General features: G+C 59.3%; 3 protein-coding genes across 5 annotated transcripts; 2 read left to right on the plus strand and 1 right to left on the minus strand.

Annotated features, from left to right (window-relative positions):
- The first annotated feature begins 5219 nt into the window (after nt 1-5219).
- Nucleotides 5220-11868, plus strand: PHOSPHO1 (phosphoethanolamine/phosphocholine phosphatase 1). 3 transcript variants are annotated; one of them, XM_033078906.1, is made up of 3 exons: nt 5220-5305; nt 8646-8715; nt 11101-11868. In XM_033078906.1, exons 2-3 carry the CDS (start codon nt 8671-8673, stop codon nt 11848-11850), a joined length of 795 nt encoding a protein of 264 aa, XP_032934797.1. In that variant the 5' UTR covers nt 5220-5305; nt 8646-8670; the 3' UTR covers nt 11851-11868. The 3 variants fall into 3 exon arrangements, with proteins under 3 accessions (XP_032934797.1, XP_032934796.1, XP_032934798.1); XM_033078905.1 differs by lacking the exon at nt 5220-5305 and adding an exon at nt 7546-8222; XM_033078907.2 differs by lacking the exon at nt 5220-5305 and adding an exon at nt 7546-8196.
- Nucleotides 11869-13962: 2094 nt separating this feature from the next.
- On the minus strand, nt 13963-20481 carry ABI3 (ABI family member 3). Its single transcript, XM_033079034.1, has 8 exons — nt 20331-20481; nt 19126-19293; nt 17751-17927; nt 16290-16375; nt 15162-15254; nt 14670-14827; nt 14299-14547; nt 13963-14191 (listed from the first exon to the last, which is right to left on the minus strand). The coding sequence occupies exons 1-8, from the start codon at nt 20445-20447 to the stop codon at nt 14031-14033; spliced, it is 1209 nt and encodes a 402-aa protein (XP_032934925.1). The 5' UTR covers nt 20448-20481; the 3' UTR covers nt 13963-14030.
- Nucleotides 19143-25064, plus strand: GNGT2 (G protein subunit gamma transducin 2). The gene is made up of 3 exons (XM_033079035.1): nt 19143-19221; nt 23393-23488; nt 24914-25064. Exons 2-3 carry the CDS (start codon nt 23405-23407, stop codon nt 25037-25039), a joined length of 210 nt encoding a protein of 69 aa, XP_032934926.1. The 5' UTR covers nt 19143-19221; nt 23393-23404; the 3' UTR covers nt 25040-25064.
- The last annotated feature ends 63 nt before the right edge of the window (nt 25065-25127 follow it).

Raw genomic sequence — 25127 nt, forward strand, 5'->3', positions numbered from 1 at the left:
TTTTATTGGGATGGGTTTGGGAAATTTGGGAATGGGAAAATGCAGGATCTGCCTGCAGGGGGAAGGGGAATGTTGGAGGCAGGAAGGGTTGGATTTGGGAATTCTGTGGGGAATTTAGGGATGGATCCAGTCAGGATTAGGGGAATTCCTGGAGAGGGGATCAGAGAATTTGATCAGGGAATTCCCAGAATTTCTGGGATTGAGGAATTAGGTGGGATCAGGGTCAGGGAATTCCTGGGATTGCAGTAGGATCAGGGAATTCCCAGAATTTCTGGGATTGGGGAATGCAGTGGGATCAGGGAATTCCTGGGATTGCAGTGGGATCAGGGAATTCCCAGAATTTCTGAGACCAGGGAATTCTGTGGGATCAGGGAATTTGATCAGGGAATTCCTGGAATTCCTGGGATTGCAGTGGGATCAGGGAATTCCTGGGAGAGGATCAGGAATCAGGGAATTCCTGGGACCAGGAAATGCAGTGGGATCAGGAAATTTGATCAGGGAATTCCCAAAATTTCTGGGAGAGGGGAATGCAGGGAGATCAGGGAATTCCTGGAAATGGGGGATTCAGTGGGATCAGGGAATTCCTGGAATTCCTGGGATTGCAGTGGGATCAGGGAATTGCTGGAATTCCTGGGAATGGGGAATGCAGGGGGATCAAGGAATTCCCAGAATTTCTGGGATTGGAGATTTCAGTGGGATCAGGGAATTGCTGGGATTTTTGAGATGAGGGAATGCAGGGGGATCAGGGAATTCCTGGAGAGGGGAGTGCAGTGGGATCAGGGAATTCCTGAAATTTCTGGGATTGGAGATTTCAGTGGGGTCAGGGAATTCCTGGGATTTCAGTGGGATCAGGGAATTTGATCAGGGGATTCCCAGAATTTCTGGGAATGAGGAATGCAGGGGGATCAGGGAGTTCCTGGAATTCCTGGAGAGGATAATGCAGGAGGAGCAGGGAATTTGATCAGGGAATTCCCAGAATTTCTGGGATTGGGGATTGCAGAGGGATCAGGGAATTCCTGGAATTCCTGGAATTTCAGTGGGATAAGGGAATTCCTGGAATTTCAGTGGGATCAGGGAATTCCTGGAATTTCAGTGAGATCAGAGAATTCCCGGGATTGCAGGGGGATCAGGGACAGGGAATTGCTGGAATTCCTGGGATTTCAGTGGGATCAGGGAATTTGATCAGGGGATTCCCAGAATTTCTGGGATTGGGGATTGCAGTGGGATCAGGGAATTTTTGGAATTTCAGTGGGATCAGGGAATTCCCAGGATTGCAGTGGGATCAGGGAATTTTTGGAATTTCAGTGGAATCAGGGAATCCCCAGGAGCTCCTGCCCGTTTTTGGGACAGGGAGATTTTGGGGCTGCAGCTGCTCCACAGCCCTGGGCGTTCCTGGGCAGCTCCATCCCAGCAATCCAGGATGGATTTTAGGAATTTTGGGATTTTTTTTTTGCTGTTCCTGTGGGAGTTCCCCCATTCCAAGGGCTGCAGTTCCAGGGGGATCCCTCAGAACCCCCAGGTTGGATTTTTCTCCCCCCAGGATCCAGGAATTCTCTCCCCCTCTGGAATTCCCTTTTTTTTCCCAGGAATTCCTCCTTTGGTGCCGCTTTTCCCACCCCACTCCCCCCAAACTCCACATCCCGAGATTCCCAGGGGGAATTTCTGATTTTTGGGGATTCATTTTCAGCCATAAAATGCAAAATTCTCCCCCAGGACAAAGCTGGGCTGGGAAAACCTCTGGAATTTGCTCCTCCCTGGATGATTTCCCAGCATTTTCCTAATCCTGGATTTGGGTTTTCCATAACATTGGGAACTTGGAGCCCCAAAATCTCATTTTTTGGCAGAGCTGAAAGCCCCTCCTGGTGAAAGAAATTACTTTAACAAAAAAAAAAATCTCCAGAATATTTAAATCCTTCTCTTCCCTCCTGGCAGGAAAAATTCCAACCCTGAATTCCCTGGAATTCTCTGCATTCATTGGTGCCACAATTTCCTGCTCAGGCCTGGGATAATCTGATTTTTAAATGCTAAAAAAAAAAACCAAACAAATTTTTTGCTCCATGATTTATATTCCAGGTTTTACTGAATTTTTTATTTTTCCCTTCTCAATAAATTCTCTGGGATTCCAGGCTGCTCTTCCAAGAATTCCAGAATCTGGGACGGTTTTTTTTTCCTGTTCTTCAGCTCTGTATCGGATCATTCTGAGAATTTTATGAACTTCCTTTCTGTGGAAGAAGATTAAAAATTCCAACCCCTCTTCCCGGTCTGGTGATGTGAGATGCTGGGAGGGCGGGGTGGGATTTATTCCAGGAAAAAAAAATCAAAAAATTTGGTTTAAAATGCAGGGATTTAATAATTCAATTTCCATTTTTTGGAGGGTTTCCCCTCCCTTATTAATAATGGAATTTTATCCAAGCCTCGGGGATGTGCTGCTCTAACAAATCCTGAATTTTGGAGGAATTTTGGTGCGGGCAGGACGGGAGCTGGAAGTTTCCTCATCCCTCGGGGATCCCCAAACTTTTGAGGGGACGCGCTGGGGGTGACAAAAATCCCAAAAAAATCCCCAAAAAATCCCCAAATTCGGGACAGAGCTGGAGCAGCGGGGCTGGCCCGGGAGCTGCGGGAATTCCAGGGGTTGGGAAGAGGCTCCCGAGGGGACTCAGCAGCGCCGGGCGGGGGAAAATCACCGGGAGAGACCGGGCCGGACTGGGACGGGACTGGGATGGAACTGGGATGGAACTGGGGTGAGACTGGGACTGGGACGGGACTGGGACTGGGATGGAACTGGGACAGGGATGGGTCCGGGGCGGGACTGGGATGGGACTGGGACTGGGACGGCATGGGACTGGGAGGGGACTGGGATGAGACTGGGGTTGAGATGGGACTGGACTGGGACAGGGACGGGACTGGGGTGGGACTGGGACTGGGACGGGATGGGACTGGGATGGAACTGGGACAGGACTGGGATAGGGCTGGGGTGGGACTGGGACTGGAATAGGACTGGGACGGGACAGGAATGGAACTGGGATAGGACTGGGATGGGACTGGGACAGGAATGGGACTGGGACGGGACTGGGATGGGTCAGGGATGGAACTGGGACAGGGATGGGACTGAGACGGGACTGGGATGGGTCCGGGGTGGGACTGGGGTTGAGCCTGAGTCCGGAATGATCCCGAGATGGGTCCGGAATGTGCCTGGGATGAGTCCGGGATGATCCCGAGATGGGACCGGGAAGAGTCCCGAGTGATCCCAGGATAGGTCCGGGGAGATCCCGGGATGGGTCCAGAATGGGTCTGGGAAGATCCGGGATGAATCCGAAATGAGTCCGGGATGGATTTGAGATGGGACCGGGATGGGATCGAGAAGATCCCGGGATAGTCCCGGAATGGGTCCGGAATGATCCCGGAACGATCCCGGAACGATCCCGGAACGATCCCAGGATAATCCCGGCTGTTCTTCGCCCCGCCGGAGCCCCAGGGCAGGGCCGGGAGCCCTTTGGGAATTCGCCCTTTGGGAATTCGCCCTTTGGAATCTCGGCTGGAGCGGCTCCAGCGGCGGGGAAAGGTCCTGGGGGAGCGGAGAGAACAATCACAGAGCCCGGGCTGAGGAGGGGTGGAACACTTCCCTAAAACCATTCCCTAAAACACTTCCCTAAAACCATTCCCTAAAACCATTCCCTAAAAGAATTCATTAAAAGAACTCACTAAAAGAATTCACTAAGACAATTCCCTAAAACACTTCCCTGAAAGAATTCCCTAAAAGAATTCCCGAAAACCATTCCCGAAAACCATTCCTTAAAAGAATTCCCTTAAAGAATTCACTAAAAGAACTCACTAAAAGAATTCCCTAAATGAATTCCCTAAAACAATTCCCTAAAAGAACTCACTAAAAGAATTCCCTAAAAGAACTCACTAAAAGAATTCCCTGCAAGAACTCACTAAAAGAATTCCCGAAGAGAACTCACTAAAAGAATTCCCTAAAAGAATTCCCTTAAAGAATTCCCTAAGGAATTCCCGGGTGCTCCCCAGGAGCCGCCGGCGGGGCAGGCTCAGCACCGGGACCCTCCCGAATTTCCCCAAACCGAGCAAAACTCGGAATTTTCGGGGCCGGGACAGCGACACCGACGTGGCACTGCCAGGCTGGGGAGCCAAACCCGACCTTTGGAATCCCGGCCGCGCCTTCCGTTCCTGGACACGTTTAATTAAAAACCTCGGCGGGTCTGGGCTCCCCCCGCCGGGTCCGGGCTCCCCCCGCCGGGTCCGGGCTCCTCCTGCCCTGTTCGGGCTCCCCCTGCCCGGTTCGGGCTCCAGCCCGGTTTGGGCTCCTCCTGCCCGGTTTGGGTTCCCCCCGCTCGGTTCGGGTTCCAGCCCGGTTCGGGCTCCCCCCGGCGGGTCCGGGCTCCAGCCCGGTTCGGGTTCCCCATGCCCGGTTTTGGACTCCCCCCTCCCGGTTTGGGCTCCCCCCGCCCGGTCCTGGCTCCCCCCGCCGGGTTCGGGCTCCCCATGCCCGGTTCGGGCTCCAGTCCGGTTCGGTCTCCAGCCCGGTTCGGGCTCTCCATGCCCTGTTCGGGCTCCCCCCGCCGGGTTTGGGCTCCAGCCCGGTTCGGGCTCCCCCCTCCCGGTTCGGGTTCCAGCCCGGCCCGTCCCGGTGCCGCCCGTCCCTCCCGGTGCCGCCCGGTCCCTCCCGGTGCTCCGTCCCGATATTTTTATCTCGGCGGCTCCTGCGGCCCCGCGATAGCGGCGCAGCCCGGGCGGGGCTCGGAGCCGCTCTGTCATTTTGCGGCTCCCGAACCGGCCCCGCCCGGACCGAGCCCCCCCGAGCGTCCCCGCCGTTATTTTGGGGACAATTCGGGCGTTTTGCGGAGCGCCAGCCTGGGCGGCTCCGGGGGCAGAACCTCCCCCTGGGCTCGGTTCCACCGGGCCGGGCGGGGACAAACCGCGATTTTTTTTTTGTTGTTTTTTTCCCGATTTGGGAACTTTTGGCAGCGGGGCGGGGGCGGCGGCGGGACCGGGACACGGGGAGGGGGCGTGGCTTGGGAGGCCCCGCCCCTCCGCGGCGGGGAATCTGCGCTGCCATTGGCTGAGCCGTGATGACGTAGGCGCACTGCGGCGGCTCCGCGCGGCCCCGGTGGCGTCGCCTTAAAGGGGCCGCGCTCGCGGCAGCGCCGGCGGCGGCACCGGCCCCGAACCGGCCCCGAACCAGCCCCGAACCGGCCCCGGAGCGGCCCCGAGCCCGGGCTGCCCCCGCGCCGCCCCCGCACACTCCGGCACCGGGGCGGACCGGGAGATCCCGGCAGGTTCCGACCCGGTAAGGAGGCGACAGGCGGCACCGCAGCGGTACCGGGAGACGCCGGATCTGCCACGGCTGCTGCCGGTACCAGCGGGTCCCCCCATGCTGGACTCTGCCGGGATCGGATGGTGCCGGTACCGGGGGTCTCCACCCGCTGGGATCCTGCCGGGAGCGGAGCTGATGGTGCCGGTACCGGGGGGTGCCGGTACGGTCGGACCCTGCCGGTACCGCCGCGGCTGCTGCCGGTACCGGGAAATGCCACCCGGGCACGGAGCGGCCGCGATCCAGCCCCGCCGGTACCGGGAGGAGCTCGGGGAGGGGCTGTGCCGGTACCGGAGCCGCAGCCGCTCCCGGCCCGGTGGCACCGGGCGAGCGGCCCCGGTGGGATCCGGGATTCGGGGCTGGATCCGTTCCGGGACCGAACCGGGCGAGCCCGGGGCTGCGGGGACACCGCGGATTCCCGGCAGGAAAAACAAACACCGGGAGGAGCCGGAGCAGCGCGGTCACCCGAGGTGACCGGGACGGCTCCGCCCGTTCCCGTCCCCGGGAATTCGGGGAAAAGCGGAGCCCGGGGAGGAACGGGGGCACCCCGGGGCTCCAAGCGCTCCTTGCCAGGGATTTCCCGTTAATTCCCGCATTTCCTCCCCCTCCGGGGTTCGGGTTTGGATCCAGGATCGAGTCCCGCTCCCGGTTCTCCCCTCGTGGCTTTTGGGGCACCGGGATTGTCCCCGCTCGGTTTCCCGGGAATTCTGTCCCGGAGCTGGAATTCGCTCCAGGGCAGAAGTTGGGTTTGAGATCGCTGAAAATCCGAATATTTAACCCGAACCGTCTTTGGGGTTAAAAACCTCCGAGAGCGCCGCTGTCCCGGAATTCTCCCGGTATCCCGGGATTTCCCCGCTATCCCGGGATTTCCCCGCTATCCCGGGATTTCCCCGCTATCCCGGGATTTCCCGGCTCGCTCCCGGCTCCTGTCCCGACCCCGGCTCCGGCTCCCCCAAAACCCCAAAAATTCGGGGCGCAGGAAACGATCCCCGGCAATTCCCCGGCGTTTTCCCAAACTCGGGGAGTCGAAACTTTTAATTCCTCAGCAATTTTCCCTTTTATTTTTATTTTCCGTCCCGACTTTCCGGCTGCGCTTTTTAATTTATTATTATTTTTAGGGAAATGCGGCTGCTTCAATTCCTTTTTAATTTTTTGGGGTGTCCCGGGATCCGCTCCCGCCGGGATTTCCCTTCCCGCTGGGTGGATTCATTTAAATCCGGGAAAAAAATTCCTAAATTTTTTTTTTTCCCCGTCCTGTGGGATCAGGGTGGAGCTGGGAATTCGGGCTGGTTGAGTTCTTTTGTCGGGTCGGGATTTTCTTTTCCTTATCCCAAAGATTTTGGATTTTACGGGATTCCAGGTGTCCCGCAGCCCTTCAGAGGATTCCAATCCCAAAATAACTCACAGGGATCCAATCCCGAAATAATTTACTGGGATCCAATCCCGAAATAATTTATTGGGATCCAATCCCGAAATATCTCACAGGGATCCAATCCCGAAATAACTCACTGGGATCCAATCCCAAATAACTCACTGGGATCCAATCCCAAAATAACCCACAGGGATCCAATCCCGAAATAACCCACAGGGATCCAATCCCGAAATAACTCACTGGGATCCAATCCCAAATAACCCACTGGGATCCAATCCCGAAATAACCCACTGGGATCCAATCCCGAAATAATTTATTGGGATCCAATCCCGAAATAACTCCTGCATCGCATTTTTCGGGCGGTTTTGGGGCAGTTTTGGAGCCGATTTTGGGGCGGATTTGGGAGAATTTTGGGGCCGATTTTAGGGCGGTTTTGGACCAATTTTGTGCCCGTTTTGGAGCCGATTTTGGGGCAGTTTGGGGCTGATTTTTAGGTGGTTTTGGGACCGATTTTGGGGCGGTTTTGGGGCCGTTTTTGGGGGGCTGGGATTGTCCCGCTGCTCCCTGGAAACCCCTCAGAAAATCCCGCAGGAATCGGCCCTGGGTGGGGACTGGGACTGGGTTTGAATTTCCAGGGATTTGGAGCCGCGGGATCGATCCCGGGAGAGCCGGGGCTGGATTCGGGCTCGGCTCGGGACCGGTTTTGATGTCCCGGGACAAATTTCGGGAGAGGCGGCTCCACCTCAGGGGCTCTGCCTGACCTCACCTGCCCCAAAATCCCAAATTCCGTCCCTGGAATTTTCCCATCCGCAAACCCCAAACCCTCTGCCCAGAGGGATTTTTTTGGGGTTTTTTTTTTCGCTGTCCCCAGGCCACCCTGGAGTTTTTTTAAACTCTCCCTAAAACTTCATCCCAAATTATTTTCTCCCTGCTGCCAGCGACCAAGCACTGACCAAAATTCCATTCCCACTTTCCTTTCAATCCCTTTTTTTTAAATTTTCGGCCTCTCCCAGCCTGGCTGTGGTTTTATTTTGGCTCCAGATTTTGTCTGCAAATAAACCCTTAATTTCGGACGGGCTTTTTTTAGCAGAGAAACACCCAAAGTGCGGTTCCAGGCCTCACAAAAAAAGGGATTTTTCCAACATTTCCAGCCCGGATTTCGCCGCGGGCTCCGTTTTTTTTTGCACCAGGTGCCGCCGCAGCCGCGGATTTTTATTCCAGCAGAGTCATGGATCGTGTTTGTTCCCAAAATAGTCGGGAACCGGGCTCGGCTCCAGCCAAATCCCCCACAAATCACCTTCAGCCGATCCGGAATCCTCGGCTAAGCCGAGCTCCCGGTGCCCGGCTCCGATTCCCACCGCGATATTCCCAATTTTCCAGCTTTTTTTTTTTATTATTTTGAGCTTTCCCCTCTCCGCGGGCCAGCAGGGGTCGGCAGAATTCCGGTTTTGGTGCCGCTCCAGGAGAATTTCCGCATCCAGAGGAACATCCCAGAGTAGTGATGGTGGAAGAAAATCGGGGGTATTGGAGCAGGGCCGCTCTTCCTGGGGTTTTTTCGCTCTTCCTGGGGATTTTTGCTCTTCCCGGGGTTGTTTTTTATGATTTTTGGGGGGGGGGAGGTTGGGAGTTTTTAAATTTTTTTTTCCTATTCCTATTTTTTTTGCCGCTCCCGCTCTTCCCAGATATTTTTGCTATTCCCGATTTATTTTTCCTGCCCTCGGTATTTTTATTTCTTCCCGGTTTTTTTTTTTCTCTTCCCATTTTTTTTGCCGTTCTCATTTTTCTTCCCATTTAATTTTTTTTTCCTGTTCCCCCTCCGTCCTCCCGGAGGGATCAGAACCTTTCAGCACCCTCAGCTCCCCTTCAATTCCTCCCAGAACCTCGGGAATATCCAGGAAAACCCTCGGGATTGACCAAATTCCCATTTTTTTTCTGTGTCCGCAGCCCTGAGCCCGGGGATGGTGCCAGCATGAGGAGGTGCTGCCAGGGCGTGGGGCTGCCATGCCTGTTTAAGGTCAGTGCCACTGTCCCCTGTCACCGCTGCCACCCCCAAAAAATCACAATCCCACCCCGGGGGGCGCCAGACCGGGCTGGTTTGGGGTTTGTGGGGTGTCCCCAAGGTGGCACCAGACCGGGCTGGGCTGTCCCCACTATGTCCCCTGTCCCAGATGTCCCCAAGGTGGCACAGGACCCGGCTGGGCTGTCCCCTCTGTGTCCCCAAGGTGGCACAGGACCCGGCTGGGCTGTCCGCTCTGTGTCCCCTGTCCCAGCTGTCCCAGAGGTGGCACAGAAGGACCAGGCTGTGCTGTCCCCTCTATCCCAGCTGTCCCCGCTGTCCCCCCTGTCCCAGAGGTGACACAGGACCAGGCTGGGCTGTCACCCCCTGTGCCCCCTGTCCCAGCTGTCCCCGCTCTCCCCCTGTCCCCCCTGTCCCGCTGTCCCCTCCTGTCCCCGCTGTCCCCTCCTGTCCCCGCTGTCCCCCTGTCCCCCCTGTCCCCGCTGTCCCCCTGTCCCACTGTCCCCGCTGTCCCCATGTCCCCCTGTCCCTCCTGTCCCCCTGTCCCCTCTCCCCCCACTGTCCCTGCTGTCCCCGCTGTCCCCCTGTCCCTCTGTCCCCCTGTCCCCCTGTCCCCGCTGTCCCCCCTGTCCCCCCTGTCCCCGCTGTCCCCCCTGTCCCCGCTGTCCCCCTGTCCCTCTGTCCCGCTGTCCCCGCTGTCCCCCTGTCCCCGCTGTCCCCCCTGTCCCCCTGTCCCGCTGTCCCCGCTGTCCCCGCAGCCGGAGGCACAGTGACCTCGGGCCGGGATTAGTGGCACAGGGTGATCCCTTTGTGGGCAGGATCAGGGTTAGGCCGGGCCTGCCGGGGGGGATTAACCCCTCCCGGCCCGGCTGGGCTGGTCACACCGGGCTCAGGGAGGCCCCAAAAACAACGGGGTCAGTGACCCCGAACCCCAAAACCAACGGGGGCAGTGACCCCAGACCCCAAAAACAATGGGGTCAGTGACCCCGAACCCCAATACAGCGGGGGCAGTGACCCCACACCCCAACACCAGCGGGGTCAGTGACCCCGAACCCCAATTCTGGCGGGGTCTGTCCCTGCACAGGGGATGGGAATGACTGGAGCCCCCACACCCCAAAACCATCAGGGTCAGTGACCCCACACCTCAATATCAGCTGGGGCAGAGTCGCCACACCCCAATATCAGTGGGATTGGAGTCCCCACACCCCAAAACCAGCGGGGTCAGAGCCCCTCACACCCCGACACCATCAGAGTTGGTGACCCCACACCCCAATACCAGCGGGGACAGTGACCCCAAACCCCAATACAGCGGGATCAGTGACCCTAAACCCCAAAACCAGCGGGGTCAGTGACCCCAAACTCCAATTCCGGCGGGGTCAGAGTCGCCACACCCCAAACCCATCAGAGTTGGTGACCCCACACCCCAATAGCAGCAGGATCTCTCCCAAGGTGGGGAATGTTTGGAGCCCCCACACCCCAAACCCATCAGGTCAGAGCCCCCACACCCCAATACCACTGAGGTCAAAGCCCCCACACCCCAATACCATCAGGATCAGAGTCCCCACACCCCAAAATCATCAAGGTCAGAGCCTCCCACACCCCAACACCATCAGGGTCAGTGACCCCCACACCCCAATAGCAGCAGGATCAGTGACCCCACACCCCAATTCCAGCGGGGTCAGTGACCCTAAACCCCAATACCAGGGAGGTCAGAGCCCCCACACCCCAATTCCAGCAGGATCTCTCGCAGGGTGGGGAATGTTTGGAGTCCCCACACCCCAAACCCATCAGGGTCAGAGCCCCCACACCCCAATACCAGCGGGGTCAGAGCCCCCCACAGGGTCTGGGAATGTTTGGAGCCCCCACACCCCAATACCAGCGAGGTCAGTGACCCCACACCCCAATACCAGCAGGATCAGAACCCCCACACCCCAATACCAGCGGGGTCAGTGACCCTAAACCCCAATACCAGTGAGGTCAAAGCCCCCCACACCCCAATAGCAGCAGGATCAGTGACCCCACACCCCAAACCAGCAGGACCAGTGACCCCACACCCCAATTCCAGCAGGATCAGAACCCCCACACCCCAAACCAGCAGGACCAGTGACCCCACACCCCAATTCCAGCAGGATCAGAACCCCCACACCCCAAACCAGCAGGATCAGTGACCCCACACCCCAAAATCATCATGTCAGAGCTCCCCACACCCCAATTCCAGAGGGATCAGTGACCCCACACCCCAATACCAGCAGGATCAGAACCCCCACACCCCAAACCAGCAGGATCAGAATCCCCACACCCCAATTCCAGCAGGATCTCTCCCAGGGTGGGGAATGTTTGGAGCCCCCACACCCCAAACCCTTCGGGCTCTCCCCCTCCCAGGGTTCAGGAATGACCTCAGCGCAGCCTCCCCGCTTCCTGCTCGTGTTTGACTTCGACGAAACCATCGTGGACGAGAACAGCGATGATTCCGTCCTGCGGGGCCGGGACCTGCCGGAGCCGCTGCGCCACAGCCCCGAGGGCGGCTCCTACAACGAGCACATGCGGCGAGTGCTCGCCTTCCTGGGCGAGCAGGGCGTGAGCCCCGCCGACTTCAGGGCTGTCTACGAGAACATCCCGCTGTCCCCCGGCATGGCCGAGCTCTTCCAGTTCCTCTCCAAGCACCACGAGCTCCTGGAGCTGATTCTCATCTCCGACGCCAACACGTTCGGCATCGAGGCCAAGCTGAGCGCGGCCGGGCTTCGCTCGCTCTTCCGAAAAATCTTCAGCAACCCGGCCAGCATCGACCGCCGTGGGTTCCTCACCTTGGGGCCCTACCACAGCCACAAGTGCCCGCGGTGCCCGGCCAACATGTGCAAGAGGAAAATCCTCAGCGAGTACCTGCGGGAGAGGGCGCAGGACGTGGAGTTCCAGCGCGTCCTCTACGTGGGGGACGGAGCCAACGATTTCTGTCCCTCGGGGATTCTGAGGGCGGCGGACGTGGCTTTCCCCAGGAAGGGTTACCCCATGCACAGGCTGATCCAGGAGAGCCAGGAGAAGCAGCCAGGAGCGTTCCAGGCCGCCGTGGTGCCCTGGGAATCGGCCACGGAGGTGGCGCGGTACCTGCAGGAGCTGCTCAGGAAGAAATGCTGAGGGGTTTGGGGTTCGGGATTTGGGGTTTGGGGTTTGGGGTTCGGGGTTCGGGGTTTGGGGTTTGGGGTTTGGGATTTGGGTCTGGGGGGTCGCAGCTCTCTGCTCAGCGCTCCCGGGATGTTCTCCTGCCTTTCCCCGGCGAATAAAGCACTTTGTGCAGCCCCCGGTGCTGCGGGGCCACAGCTGGATCCTGCAGCCACAGCCACAGCTGGATCCTGCAGCACAGCTGGATCCTGCAGCACAGCTGGATCCTGCAGCACAGCTGGATCCCGCAGCACAGCTGGAGCCTGCAGCCACAGCTGGATCCTGCAGCACAGCTGGATCCTGCAGCCGCAGCTGGAGCCTGCAGCCACAGCCACAGCTGGATCCTGCAGCACAGCTGGATCCTGCGGCACAGCTGGATCCTGCAGCCACAGCCACAGCTGGATCTTGCAGCACAGCTGGAGCCTGCAGCACAGCTGGAGCCTGCAGCACAGCTGGAGCCTGCAGCACACCCGGACCCTGCGCCCTCCTCTGACACCGCCGGGGATTTTCTGGTGGCGCTGTTGCTTCCTTTCCCTTTTGACTTCAAAAGAGAATTCCTAAAAATCCAGAAGGCGCCCCCGAGAGGGCTGGGCACGTCCTTGCTCCTGCCACCCTGCCCCGGGCCTGCCTGGCCCTGGGATCGTTCCCCTTTCCTGATCCCACTGGGAATTCTGGATAGGAAATCCCTGATCCCACTGGGAATTCTGGATGGGAAATCCCTGATCCCACTGGGAATTCCAGATGGGAAATCCTTGATCCCATTGGGAATTCTGGATGGGAAATCCCTGATCCCTCTGGAAATTCTGGATGGAAATCCCTGATCCCATTGGGAATTCCGGATGGGAAATCCCTGATCCCACTGGGAATTCCGGATGGGAAATCCCTGATCCCATTGGGAATTCTGGATGGGAAATCCTTGATCCCACCGGGAATTCTGGAAAGGAAATCCCTGATCCCACTGGGAATTCAGGATGGGAATCCCTGATCCCTCTGGGAATTCCGGATGGAAATCCCTGATCCCACTGGGAATTCCGGATGGGAATTCCTGATCCCTCTGGGAATTCCGGATGGAAATCCCTGATCCCATTGGGAATTCTGGATGGGAATTCCCTTCTCCCCGGCTGTGGCACTTTTGGCACCGCATCCCCTGCCCACTGCAGTATTAATTACCCCTTCATTAATTATCCCTTCATTAATTCCCCCTTCTAATTGCACTCTGCACCTCCAGCACTCGCTGCTCTCTGGGGTTGGCTCCTCCTGGATTTATCCTGGATTTTTTTCCTGGATTTTTCCTCAGCCTTACCGGCCCCCGAGGGTGGCCCCGACTCCCCCAAACCCCCAAACCCAGCAGGAAATAACCAAAGCAGCCCCGAGTTGTTCCTCCTCTGTCCCAGCCCCTTTTCCTTTGTTCTTCCTCCTCCTCTTCGACTGTGTGGAACTCAAAGCCATGGAATTAAAGATAAAAATCTGTGTATTGTAAAGGCAGAGCTCTCTGTACGGCAGAAAGAACCCGGCTGGGAAAAACTCCTCGGGCTGCTGGAATTTTGGGGGGTGGCGGTGGAGGGGCAGGGGATGAGCAGGGAGGGATTTGGGGTGGGATTTTGGGGATTTTGGGGATTTTGGGGTTGGAGCATCCCTGGGGCAGGCAAAAGCCGGAATTGCCGGCTCCAAAAAGCTGAAATTCTCAGCGCTGCAAAAGCCGAAATTGTCGGCTCCAAAAACTGGAATTGCCGGCTCCAAAAGCTGAAATTCCCGGCTCCAAAAGCTGAAATTCCCGGCTCCAAAAAGCCGAAATTCCCAGCTCCAAAAGCTGAAATTTCCAGCTCCAGAAGCCGAAATTCCCAGCTCCAAAAGCCGAAATTCCCGGCTCCAGAAGCTGGAATTTCCGGCTCTAAAACCTGAATTTCCCGGCTCCAGAAGCTGAAATTCCCAGCGCTGCAAAAGCTGAAATTCCCGTCTCCAAAAGCTGGAATTCTCGGCTCCAAAAACTGGAGTTCCCGGATCCAAAAGCTGAAATTCCCGGCTCCAAAAGCTGAAATTCCCGGCTCCAAAAGCTGAAATTTCCAGCTCCAAAAGCCGAAATTCCCAGCTCCGAAAGCCGAAATTCCCGGCTCCAAAAGCCGAATTTCCAGCCGGATTCCCGGCAATCCCGATGCTCACACGGACTCCACGTAGTTGCCGGGGAATAATCCCGAGCTCTGCTCCGCCACCCCCTCGCACCACCCGTCCGAGAAGCGGCGGGTGACGAACAGGAGCGCGCCCGGCTCCAGCGACAGCTCGTTGTCCTTCTGTCCCGTGTAGGGGTACAGGGCCACCACTGCGGGAGGGGGACAGGCGACATGGGGACAGCAGCGACAGCACCCGGGGACAGCAGCCTGGGCACGCCAGGAGCGCAGAGCGGGGGGTTTGGGGTTTTTTGGGTACCTTTCTCCAGGTAATTCTGGGGAGCCCACGGGGGATCCTCTGCGGCCGGGGGGGGTGGCGGGGTCAGGTCCCCAAATTCAGGCACATCTGGAGGTGGTGGCGGGGTCAGGTCCCCAAATTCAGGCACAGCTGGAGGTGGTGGCGGGGTCAGGTCCCCAAATTCAGGCACAGCCGGGGGTGGTGGCGGGGTCAGGTCCCCAAATTCAGGCACAGCCGGGGGTGGTGGCAGCAGCTCCAGATCATCGGGGGCTGCCAAAAGCCCCAAAGGGGTGAGGGAGGAAGGGGGTGACAACCCCAAAAACGGGTGGGGAGGGGTCACACGCAGCCCCTCCCCGTGTCCCTGAGACCCCCCCGGGGCGCTGAGCACTCACCTGGGGGCGCGGCCAGGTGCGCAGGGAGCGCGGGCGGAGGTGGGATGGCGGCGGCAGGAGGAGGTGGCCCCGGAGGGGGTGGCACTGCGGGAGGTGGCCCCGGAGGGGGTGGAGGGACAGGAATTCCCTCCCCAGGAGCTGCCGGGGCGCTGCTGGAGCTGGGATGGAGGAGCAGCAGCGTCAGGGATGGTTCTGTCCCACCCTGAGCACACACGGACATTGTCCCGTGCCAGGCAAGGTGGCACCAGGTGGGGACGAGACTCCCCGCTGGGCCAGCCCTGTCCCATTCCCTGTCCCATTCCCGTTCCCATTCCCATTCCCATTCCCTGTCCCATTCCCGTTCCCATTCCCATTCCCATTCCCATTCCCGTTCCCATTCCCTTTTCCCCATCCCCATTCCCTTTTCCCCATTCCCATTCCCATTCCCACCCCATTCCCACTCTGTCCCATTCCCACCCCCAAATCCCCGAGCTCCAGGAGCTCCCCCCGTACCTGAGGGACCCCAGGGAGGAGCTGGGAGCGCTCGGGAGCTTCCCCGGGGGAACCACGGGCGGCTGCACCGGCTCGGGAACACGGCTGCTCCTCCTGGGGGACGGGGTGGGGTCAGTGGGGTCAGTGGGGTCAGTGGGGTCAGTGGGGTCGGTGGGGTCAGTGGGGTCAGTGGGGTCGGTGGGATGGGATCAATGGGATAGGATGGGATCAATGGGATCAATGGAATCAGTGGGATGGTATCAGTGGGATCAATGGGTTGGGATGGGATCAATGCATTGTGATCAACAGTATCAATGGGATCAATGGGATCAATGGGATCAGATCAATGAGATCAATGGGATCAATGGGATCAACGGGATGTGGTCAATGGGATCAGTGGGATGAATGGAATCAGATCAATGGGATCAATGGGATCAATGGGATCAGATCAATGAGATCAATGGGCTCAATGGGTTGGGATCAGTGGGATCAGTGGGTTGTGATCAATGGGATCAATGGGATCAAAGGAATCAATGGGATCACTGGGATCAATGAGATCAGATCAATGGGATCAATGGGATCAATGGGATCAATGGGATCAGTGGGATCAATGGGATCAATGGGATCAGATCAATGGGATCAATGGGATCAATGGGATCAGATAAATGAGATCAATGGGATCAAGGGGATCAAGGGGCTGTGATCAATGGGATTGAGGGGCCGTGATCAGTGGGAGCAGGGGGTTGTGATCAGTGAGATCAATGGGATCAGATCAATGGGATCAATGGGATCAAGGGGCTGTGATCAGTGGGATCCATGGGATGTGATCAGTGGAATCAGATCAATGGGATCAGTGGGATCAATGGGATGTGATCAGTGGGATCCATGGGATCCATGGGATGTGATCAGTGAGATCCATGGGATCCATGGGATCAGTGGGCTGTGATCAGTGGGATCAATGGGCTGTGATCAATGGGATCAATGGGTTGTGATCAGTGGGATCAAGGGACTGTGATCAGTGGGATCAATGGGCTGTGATCAGTGGGATCAGTGGGCTGTGATCAGTGGGATCAGTGGGATCAGTAGATTGTGATCAGTGGGATGGGACCCCCCGAGCCCCGCCCAGGTGCCACCCCTGTCCCATCTCACCCCAGTGTCCCCGCAGGTTGGGCCGAGCTGCTTTTGGTGCTTTTCCGAGCCAGGGTCCCCGTGCGGGACAGCTGAGTGCTGGTGTCCTGTGCAGGGGACACGGGGACATGGGGACATGGGGACAGATGGACATGGGGAGAGAAGGACGTGGGGACAGATGGGCATGGGCACATGGACAGGGACACAGGGACATGGGGACACGGGGACATGGGGACAGATGGGCATGGGGTCATGGGGACTGATGGACATGGGGACATGGGGACATGGGGACAGAGACATGGGGACATTGGGACAGATAGACATTGGGACAGATGGACAGGGACACACGGACAGGGACACAGGGACATGGGGACATGGGGACAGATGGACACGGGGACAGATGGACATGGGGACACATGGATATAGGGACACATGGATATAGGGACATGAACATAGTGGGGACACACAGACTGGGACATACGGACATGGGGACAAATGGACACGGGGAGCAGAGGAGGGGACAGGAGGAGCCCTCGGGGGGTTCAGGGGACAGGAGGAGCCCCCGGGGGTTCAGGGGACAGGAGGAGCCTTTGGGGGTTCAGGGGACAGGAGGAGCCACCAGCACCGTGGGAACCGAGGCCACCGCGCCACCACTTCCCCTGTCCCCGCCGGGGCTGCGACGCCTCTGAACCTCCCTGGGGCTTTCCGGGCTGGGGGAGGCTCCGTGGGGCTCCAAACCCCTCCCGTGGGGCTTTCCGGGCTGGGGGAGGCTCTGTGGGGCTCCAAACCCCTCCCTGGGGCTTTCCGGGGTGCAGAAGGACGGAGGGAGCGGCAAAGTTTCCAAACCCCTTCCTGTGGGGGTTTTCCAGAGCAGGGGAGGTTCTGTGGGGCTGGGAGGGCTCTGAACCCCCCTGTGGTTTTTGTTTTTTTTTTTTCTGTGGGGTTAGGTGGTCTCTGAACCCTCCTGTTTTTTTTTGTTGTTTTTTTTTTTCTGTGGGGTTAGGAGTGGGCTGCAGGGCACAGACAGACAGAGCCCACTTCTCCATGGAGGGGGGGTCTGAGCCACCCCTGCACCCTCAGGGCAGCACTGGGGACACTGGGGATATTGGGGACCCTGGGGGACACTGGGGATATTTGGGATATTGGGGATATTTGGGACACTGGGGATATTGGGGACACTGGGGACATTGAGGGACACTGGGGACATTGAGGGACACTGGGGACACTGGAGATATTTGGGATATTGGGGACACTGGGGACACTGGGGATATTTGGGAATATTTGGGCTATTGGGGACACTGGGGACACTGGGACATTGGGGACACTGGGGATATTGGGGACATTTGGGACACAGAGGACATTTGGGACACTGGGGACACTGAGGATATTTGGGACACTGGGGACACTGGGGACCCTGGGGACATTTGGGGACACTGGGGACCCTGACCTGCCCCCCCAGCCCTCTGTGTGTCCCCAGCCGACCTTGACCCCGTGGCCGACGCCGTCCAGGGCGCTGAAGTTGAGCGGTTTTCTGTAGTAGGGCTCCAGCTCGGGGGGCTCGGGGGGCGCCGCCACCTTCGGGCCCATCGGGACCCCCTTGGGGACGGTCAGGGCGCCGATCTCGCGCCGTGCCACCTTCTCCTTGTGGATGTCCACCCTCTGCGGGGGTGGCACTGTCACCAAAACCCCACCCCGGGCTCTGCCCCCTCCCACAGCCCGGCAGGGAGGAGAGGACTGGGATCGTTCCAGGATCCATCCTGCTCTGCCCTGTCACAGCCCCGATGGCTTCGGTGTCACCCAAGGCACGGAACGGGGGGATGGCACCGGCGGGGTGGCCCTGAGCTCTTCTCCTGCTTCCCTGTCCCCTCCTGGCTCTGCCCAGGTGGCTCCTGAGTGCCAGGACTGGGATCGCTCCAGGACTGGGATCGCTCAGGGACTGGGATCGCTCCAGGATCCATCCCGCTCTGCCTTGTCACAGCCCCGACGGCTTCGATGTCACCCAAGGCACAGAACGGGGAGATGGCATCGTCAGGGTGGCCCTGGGCCCTTGTCCTGCTGCCCTGTCCCCTCCTGGGGTTGCCCAGGTGGCTCCTGAGTGCCAGGATTGGGATTGCTCAGGGATCCATCCCGCTCTGCCCTGTCACTGCCCCGATGCCACCCAAGGCAAGAACGGGGGAGTGGCACCGCCAGGGTGGCCCTGTCCCCTTCTCCTGCTGCTCTGTCCCCTCCTGGCTCTGCCCAGGTGGCTCCTGAGTGCCAGGATTGGGATCGCTCCAGGATTGGGATTGTTCAAGGATCGATCCCGCTCTGCCCTGTCATAGCCCCGATGTCACCCAAGGCAAGGAACGGGGGGATGGCACTGCCAGGGTGGCCCTGGACCCTTCTCCTGCTGCCATGTCCCCTTGTCCTGCTGCTCTGTCCCCTCCTGGCTCTGCCCAGGTGGCTCCTGAGTGCCAGGATTGGGATCGCTCCAGGATTGGGATCGCTCCGGGATTGGGATCGCTCCAGGATTGGGATCGCTCCGGGATTGGGATCGCTCCAGGATTGGGATCGCTCCAGGATCCATCCCGCTCTGCCCCGTCACAGCCCCGATGCCACCCAAGGCAAGAACGCGGGGATGGCACCTCCAGGGTGACCCTGCGCTGCCCAGGTGGCTCCTGAGTGCCACGAAGAGGCCACAGGACTCTGCAGCAGCGTCCCCAAACCCCAGCAGGACGAGGCCAGGGGACAGCGCGACACCAGGAAAACGCTGTGACATTCCGGGATTCGCAGCTGTGACAGGAAACCACCCCCGAGCCCGACTCCTCCCCGTGGCCAGAGGTGGCTTTGGGGTCCCCCAGCCCCCAGCAGGTCCCACCTGTGCCACGCAGGCGATGTCAGCCTCCAGCTGCCGCAGCTGCGCCGCCTGCAGCTCCAGCAGGCGCAGGAAGGCGCTGGCCACGCTGCTGACCTGGTAGGTGACACTGGCCAGGGACTGCGTGCTCAGGGCCATCGTCTCCTCCAGCGCCTTCCTCTTGTCGCTGGCCTGCGGGGGGACAAAGGGACGCGGCTGTGTCGCCAGAGATGTTCCTTCTGCTTTCCAAATGTCTCAGCCACCCCCCGGCTCCTCCCGGCGGGGCAGGACCCGGGATTCGGGGGATTCCTGCCGGGAATGATGCGGGGATGCTCCGGCGGGCTCTGGGCGCCTCTGGGGACAGCAGGAGGCCACGTGTGGGACACCTGGTGGTGGCAGGGCTGTGGCGGGTGGCTGTCGCAGCTCTCAGAATAGCTCGGCTCATTTCCCCTCCGTTCTGCCCCGGCGGCTCCGGGGCTGGCAGGGGGGGCAGAGCAGCAGTTCTGCTTCTCAGGGCGCCCCCAAAACTCCTGATCCCCGTCCCTCGGTGAGGAGGAGGAGGAACACCAGCATCCCTGAGTGTGCAGGCCCTGCCAGGTGCCACCCCCAGCCCTGTGACAGCCCAGGACACGCTGCTGGCCCCGGGCCCCTCCCGAGGCTTCGGGGATGCTCGGGCTGGCAGGGCAAAAACTCCAGCAGCCACCCCTGTGGCTGGTAGCCACCAGCACTGGTAGCCACCCCTCGGGGGGCACCCAGCAAGGCTCACATCATCTCAGCTCCAGTAGCCACCCCTCGGGGGGCACTCACAGGGGCTGGCATCACTTCAGCTCTGGTAGCCAGCCCTTGGGGGGGGCACTAAGTGGGGCTGGCATCACTCCAGCTTCAGTAGCCACCACTTGGAGGGCACCCAGCAAGGCTCACATCACTCCAGCTCTGGTAGCCAGCCCTTGGGGGGCACTCAGAGGGGCTCATATCACCCCAGCTCCAGTAGCCACCCCTCAGTGGGGCACTCAGAGGGGTTGGCATCACCCCAGCTTCAGTAGCCACCCCTTGGGGAGGCACTAAGTCGGGCTGGCATCACTCCAGCCCCAGTAGCCACCCCTCAGTGGGGCTAGCATCACTCCAGCCCCAGTAGCCATCCCTCAGGGGGCACCCAGCAGGGCTGGTGCCATCCCCCCATCCCATCCCCGTGCCCCCACCCCATCCCCGTGCCCCCCCCCTGGCCCCACCTGCAGGTAGTTGCCCTGGCAGTAATCCGCCACCCTGTGCAGGTTGTCGTGCTGCTCCCGCAGCAGCTGCCGGCCCTCGGGGATGTCCCCGAGCCGCAGCCGCTCCAGCTCCGACATCTCCGGGCTCTGGGCTCGCCTTTCCCCCGCCCCGCGCTCGGAGCTGCCGCCGGTGCTGACGCAGGGACCGCGGGCGCCGCGGTGTCCCCGTCCCTGTCCCCAGCAGGGACACCCCGCCCTGCCCGGGCCAGCGGGGCCAGCGGGGAGGAAGCCACGGGGCCGCGGCCCCACGAGGGGCGGCTGCGGGATGTGGAGGATGTGAGTCACGGGAACGGGGCGGCGGGGCCGGGCGGTGACCCCAAAAGGATCCCAAAATCATCCTGGTCCCAAAATCATCCTGGAATCATCCTGGTCCCTAAAGGATCCTGAAATCATCCCAGTCCCAAAATCATCTCAGTTCCAAAAGGATCCTGGAATCATCCTGACCCCAAAATCATCCTGGCCCCAAAATCATCCCAGTTCCAAAAGGATCCTGGAATCATCCTGGTCCCAAAAGGGATCCTGGAATCATCCTGGTCCCAAAAGGATCCTGGAATCATCCTGGTCCCAAAATCATCCCAGTTCCAAAAGGATCCTGGAATCATCCTGGTCCCTAAAGGATCCTGGAATCATCCTGACCCTAAAGGATCCCAGAATCATCCTGGTCCCAAAATCATCCCAGTTCCAAAAGGATCCTGGAATCATCCTGACACCAAAATCATCCTGGTCCCCAAAAAGGATCCAGGAATCATCCTGGTCCCAAAATCATCCTGACCTCAAAATCATCCCGGTCCCTAAAGGATCCTGGAATCATCCTGGTCCCTAAAGGATCCTGACCCCAAAATCATCCCAGTTCCAAAATCATCCTGACACCAAAATCATCCTGACTCCAAAAAGGATCCTGGAATCATCCTGGTCCCAAAAGGATCCTGAAATTATCCCCGTCCCAAAATCATCCTGATCTCAAAATCATCCCAGTCCCTAAAGGATCCTGACCTGGAAATGGAAAGGAAAGGAAAGGAAAGGAAAGGAAAGGAAAGGAAAGGAAAGGAAAGGAAAGGAAAGGAAAGGAAAGGAAAGGAAAGGAAAGGAAAGGAAAGGAAAGGAAAGGAAAGGAAAGGAAAGGAAAGGAAAGGAAAGGAAAGGAAAGGAAAGGAAAGGAAAGTTCTTGGATGGTGGGACGTGCCCGGTGAGCCCCGAGGGGCCAGCAGGGCCAGCAGGGCCAGCGGGGCCAGCAGGGCCAGCGGGGACAGCGGGGACAGCGGGGACAGCGGGGACAGCAGGGCCAGCAGGGACAGCGGGGACAGCGGGGACAGCGGGGACACAGCGTCCTTGGCTCAGGCCGTTCCACATCCCGCAGGAAATTCCCACTTCCCCGGAGCTGCAGAGCCTCTCCGCCCTGCGCTGCTGCTCCTGCTCCTCCCCCAGGTGCTCCTAGAGCTGGGCCGGGCCTTCCTGAGCCTGTCCTGAGCCCGTCCTAAGGGCAGGCCCGAGGGAAGTGATGGATTTCCTCCGGGGCTGCTCCCCTCGGCACCGGCACCGAACCGAACCGAACCGAACCGAACCGAGCTGGCCCGGCTGCTCCGGGATCCCCGCGGGCAGCTCCCAACGGGGGGAACTGCTGGGACCCCAGGGGGCACTCCTGGGGTCAGTCCTGGGGTCAGTCCTGGGTGCATTCACAGTGGTCAGTCCTGGGGTCAGTCCTGGGGTCAGTCCTGGGGTCACTCCTGGGGTCACTCCTGGGGTCAGGCCTGGGGTCAGTTCTGTGGTCAGGCCTGGGGTCACTCCTGGGGTCACTCCTGGGGGCATTCCTTGGGTCACTCCAGGGGTCAGTCCCAGGGGTCATTCCAGAGGTCATTTCCAGGAATCACTCCTGGGGTCATTCCCAGGATTCACTCCCAGGGGTCATTCCTGGAGTCACTCCCAGGGGTCACTCTCAGTGGTCACTCCCAGGATTCATTCCTGTGGTCACTCCCAGGGGTCACTCTCAGTGGTCACTCCCAGGATTCATTCCTAGGGATCATTCCCGGGGTCACTCCCAGGATTCACTCCAGGATTCATTTCCAGGATTCATTCCCAGGATTCATTGCCGGGGTCACTCCCAGGATTCATTCCTGGGGTCACTCCCAGTGGTCATTCCCAGGGGTCACTCCCAGGATTCACTCCCAGGATTAATTCCAAGGGTCACTCCCAGGATTCATTCCCAGGGGTCACTCCCAGGATTCACTCCCAGGATTCACTCCCAGGATCATTCCTGGGGTCACTCCCAGGATTCACTCCCAGGGGTCACTCTTGGGGTCACTCCCAGCGGTCACTCCCAGGGGTCACTCTTGGGGTCACTCCCAGCGGTCACTCCCAGCGGTCACTCCTCACTCCCCACACCCTCTCCCACCCCCAGCAGAGCCCCGGGGGTCTCCCCAGGTGTCCGGACCCCTCCCTCCCTCCCTTCCTTCCTGCCCGGGCCCCTCCCCAGGGCGATTAGCCGAGCTTTGGGGCTAATTCCAACAACACCTGACCGGCTTAGGCTGCTGAGTCCATTATCAGCTTAGGGAGCAAAGACATCTGCAGCCAGCAGAGCAGGGGCAGGGGCAGGAGCAGGAGCAGGAGCAGGAGCAGGAGCAGGAGCTGCTCTCCCCTCGCATGGGGCTCTGAGCATCCCCAGCACACCCAGGGGCGGCCCCCCGGCCCCCCCAGGTGAGTGCTCTGCTGCCTCCAGGGCGATTTTGGCATCAGGAGAGGATTTCCCCACGAGTTTGGGTTCCTCAGGGATCACCTGGTGTCAGGGTGTGAGTGCCATGGGGGGTTTTTTGGCCAAAAAAAAAAAAAAATTGTGTTTGCCCAACCTCTGCTGTCACAAAAACTTCCAGGGGTGTGCTGTAAAATCCTGGAGGAAATGAAAACTGGAATGTGTTTAATTCCTTAGAAAATTAATTAAATTTTCCTTAGAAAAGCTGGGGAGATGCTCCCTGGGGGACGCTGGGGGGGTTCCAACCCGACTGGCACCCAGCAATAATCCCAAAATTCAGTTCCAGGGCAGGATGGCTCAGGACATGACAGAGAAGGAGCTGCTGAAGATGGAGCTGGACCAGCTGAAGAAAGAGGTGAAGAATGAGAGGCAAATGGTGAGTTCCACCCTGAGATCCCCCTGAGATCTTCCTGAGATCCTCCTGAGATCCTCCTGAGATCCACCCTGAGATCCTCACTGCTCTGGGACACCCCAGGGATACTGTGGGACACCCCAGGGATGGTTTGGGTGCCCCAGGGGTGGTTTGGGACACCCCAGGGTTGGTTTAGGACACCCCAGGGATGGTTTGGGTGCCCCAGGATTGGTTTAAGATGCCCCAAGGATGGTTTGGGTGCCCCAGGGATGCTCTGGGACACCCCAGGGATCCTTTGGGACACCCCAGGGATGGTTTAGGATGTCCCAGGTGTGCTCTGGCACTCCCCAGGGATGGTTTAGGTGCCCCAGGGTTGGTTTGGGTGCCCCACATATGCTCTGGCCCAATCCAGGGATGGTTTAGGATGCCCTAGGGAGGCTCTGGGACACCCCACAGATGGTTTAGGACACCCCAGGGATGGTTTGGGTCTCCCAGGAATGCTCTGGCACACCCCAGTGATGGTTTGGGTGCCCGAGGGATGCTCTGGCACATCCCAGGGATGCTCTGGCACACCTCAGGGATGGTTTGGATGCTCCAGGGATGCTCTGGGACACCCCAAGGATCCTTTTGGACACCCCAGGGATGGTTTGGGTGCCCCAGGGATGTTCTGGGACACCCCAGGGATGCTCTGGCACACCCCAGAGATGGTTTGGCACACCCCAGGGTTGGTTTAGGACACCCCAGGGATGGTTTGGGCCCCCCAGGAGTGCTCTGGCACACCCTTGGGTTGGTTTAGGATGCCCCAGGGGTGGTTTGGATGCCCCAGGGACGCTCAGGCACTCCCCAGGGATGCTCTGGGACACCCCAGGGTTGGTTTGGGTGCCCCAGGGATGGTTTGGGTCCCCCAGGGATGCTCTGGGACACCCCAGGGATGCTCTGGGACACCCCAGGGATGGTTTCTGTGCCCCAGGGATGGTTGGGGACACCCCAGGGATGGTTTGGGTGCCTTAGGGATGCTCTGGCACACACCAGGAATAGTTTAGGATGCCCCATGGTTGGTTTGGGTTGCCCTAGGTGTGCTCTGGCACACCCCAGGGATGGTTTAGGTGCTCCAGGTATGCTCTGGGACACCCCAAGGATCCTTTGGGACACCCCAGGGTTGGTTTGGGTCCCCCAGGAACGCTCTGGCACTCCCCAGGGATGGTTTAGGATGCCCTAGGAGAGCTCTGGCACACCCCAGAGATGGTTTGGATGCCCCAGGGATGGTTTAGGATGCCCTAGGAGAGCTCTGGCACACCCCAGGGATGGTTTGGGACACTCCAGGGATGCTCTGGGACACCCCAAGGATCCTTTGGGACACCCCAGGAACCCTTCAAGCCGCCCCATCCCACCAGCACATCCCCTGTCCCCTCCCACCCCATCCCAATGTCCCCACCATGTCCCTGCCAGGTGTCCAAGACGGGCAAGGAGATCAAGGAGTACATCGAGTCCATGGCGGGCGAGGACCCCCTGCTCAAGGGCGTGCCCGAGGACAAGAACCCCTTCAAGGAGAAGGGGGGCTGCACCATCAGCTGACCCAGCCCAGCACCAACCCTAGAGCACTTAGAGGGCAGCAAAAGGAGCAAAAGGAGAAAAAAAAACCTCAACAAAGCAAAAAAAAAAC

The sequence above is a fragment of the Catharus ustulatus genome, chromosome 23 (assembly GCF_009819885.2).
Source record: "Catharus ustulatus isolate bCatUst1 chromosome 23, bCatUst1.pri.v2, whole genome shotgun sequence".
Taxonomy (NCBI): Eukaryota; Metazoa; Chordata; class Aves; order Passeriformes; family Turdidae; genus Catharus; species Catharus ustulatus.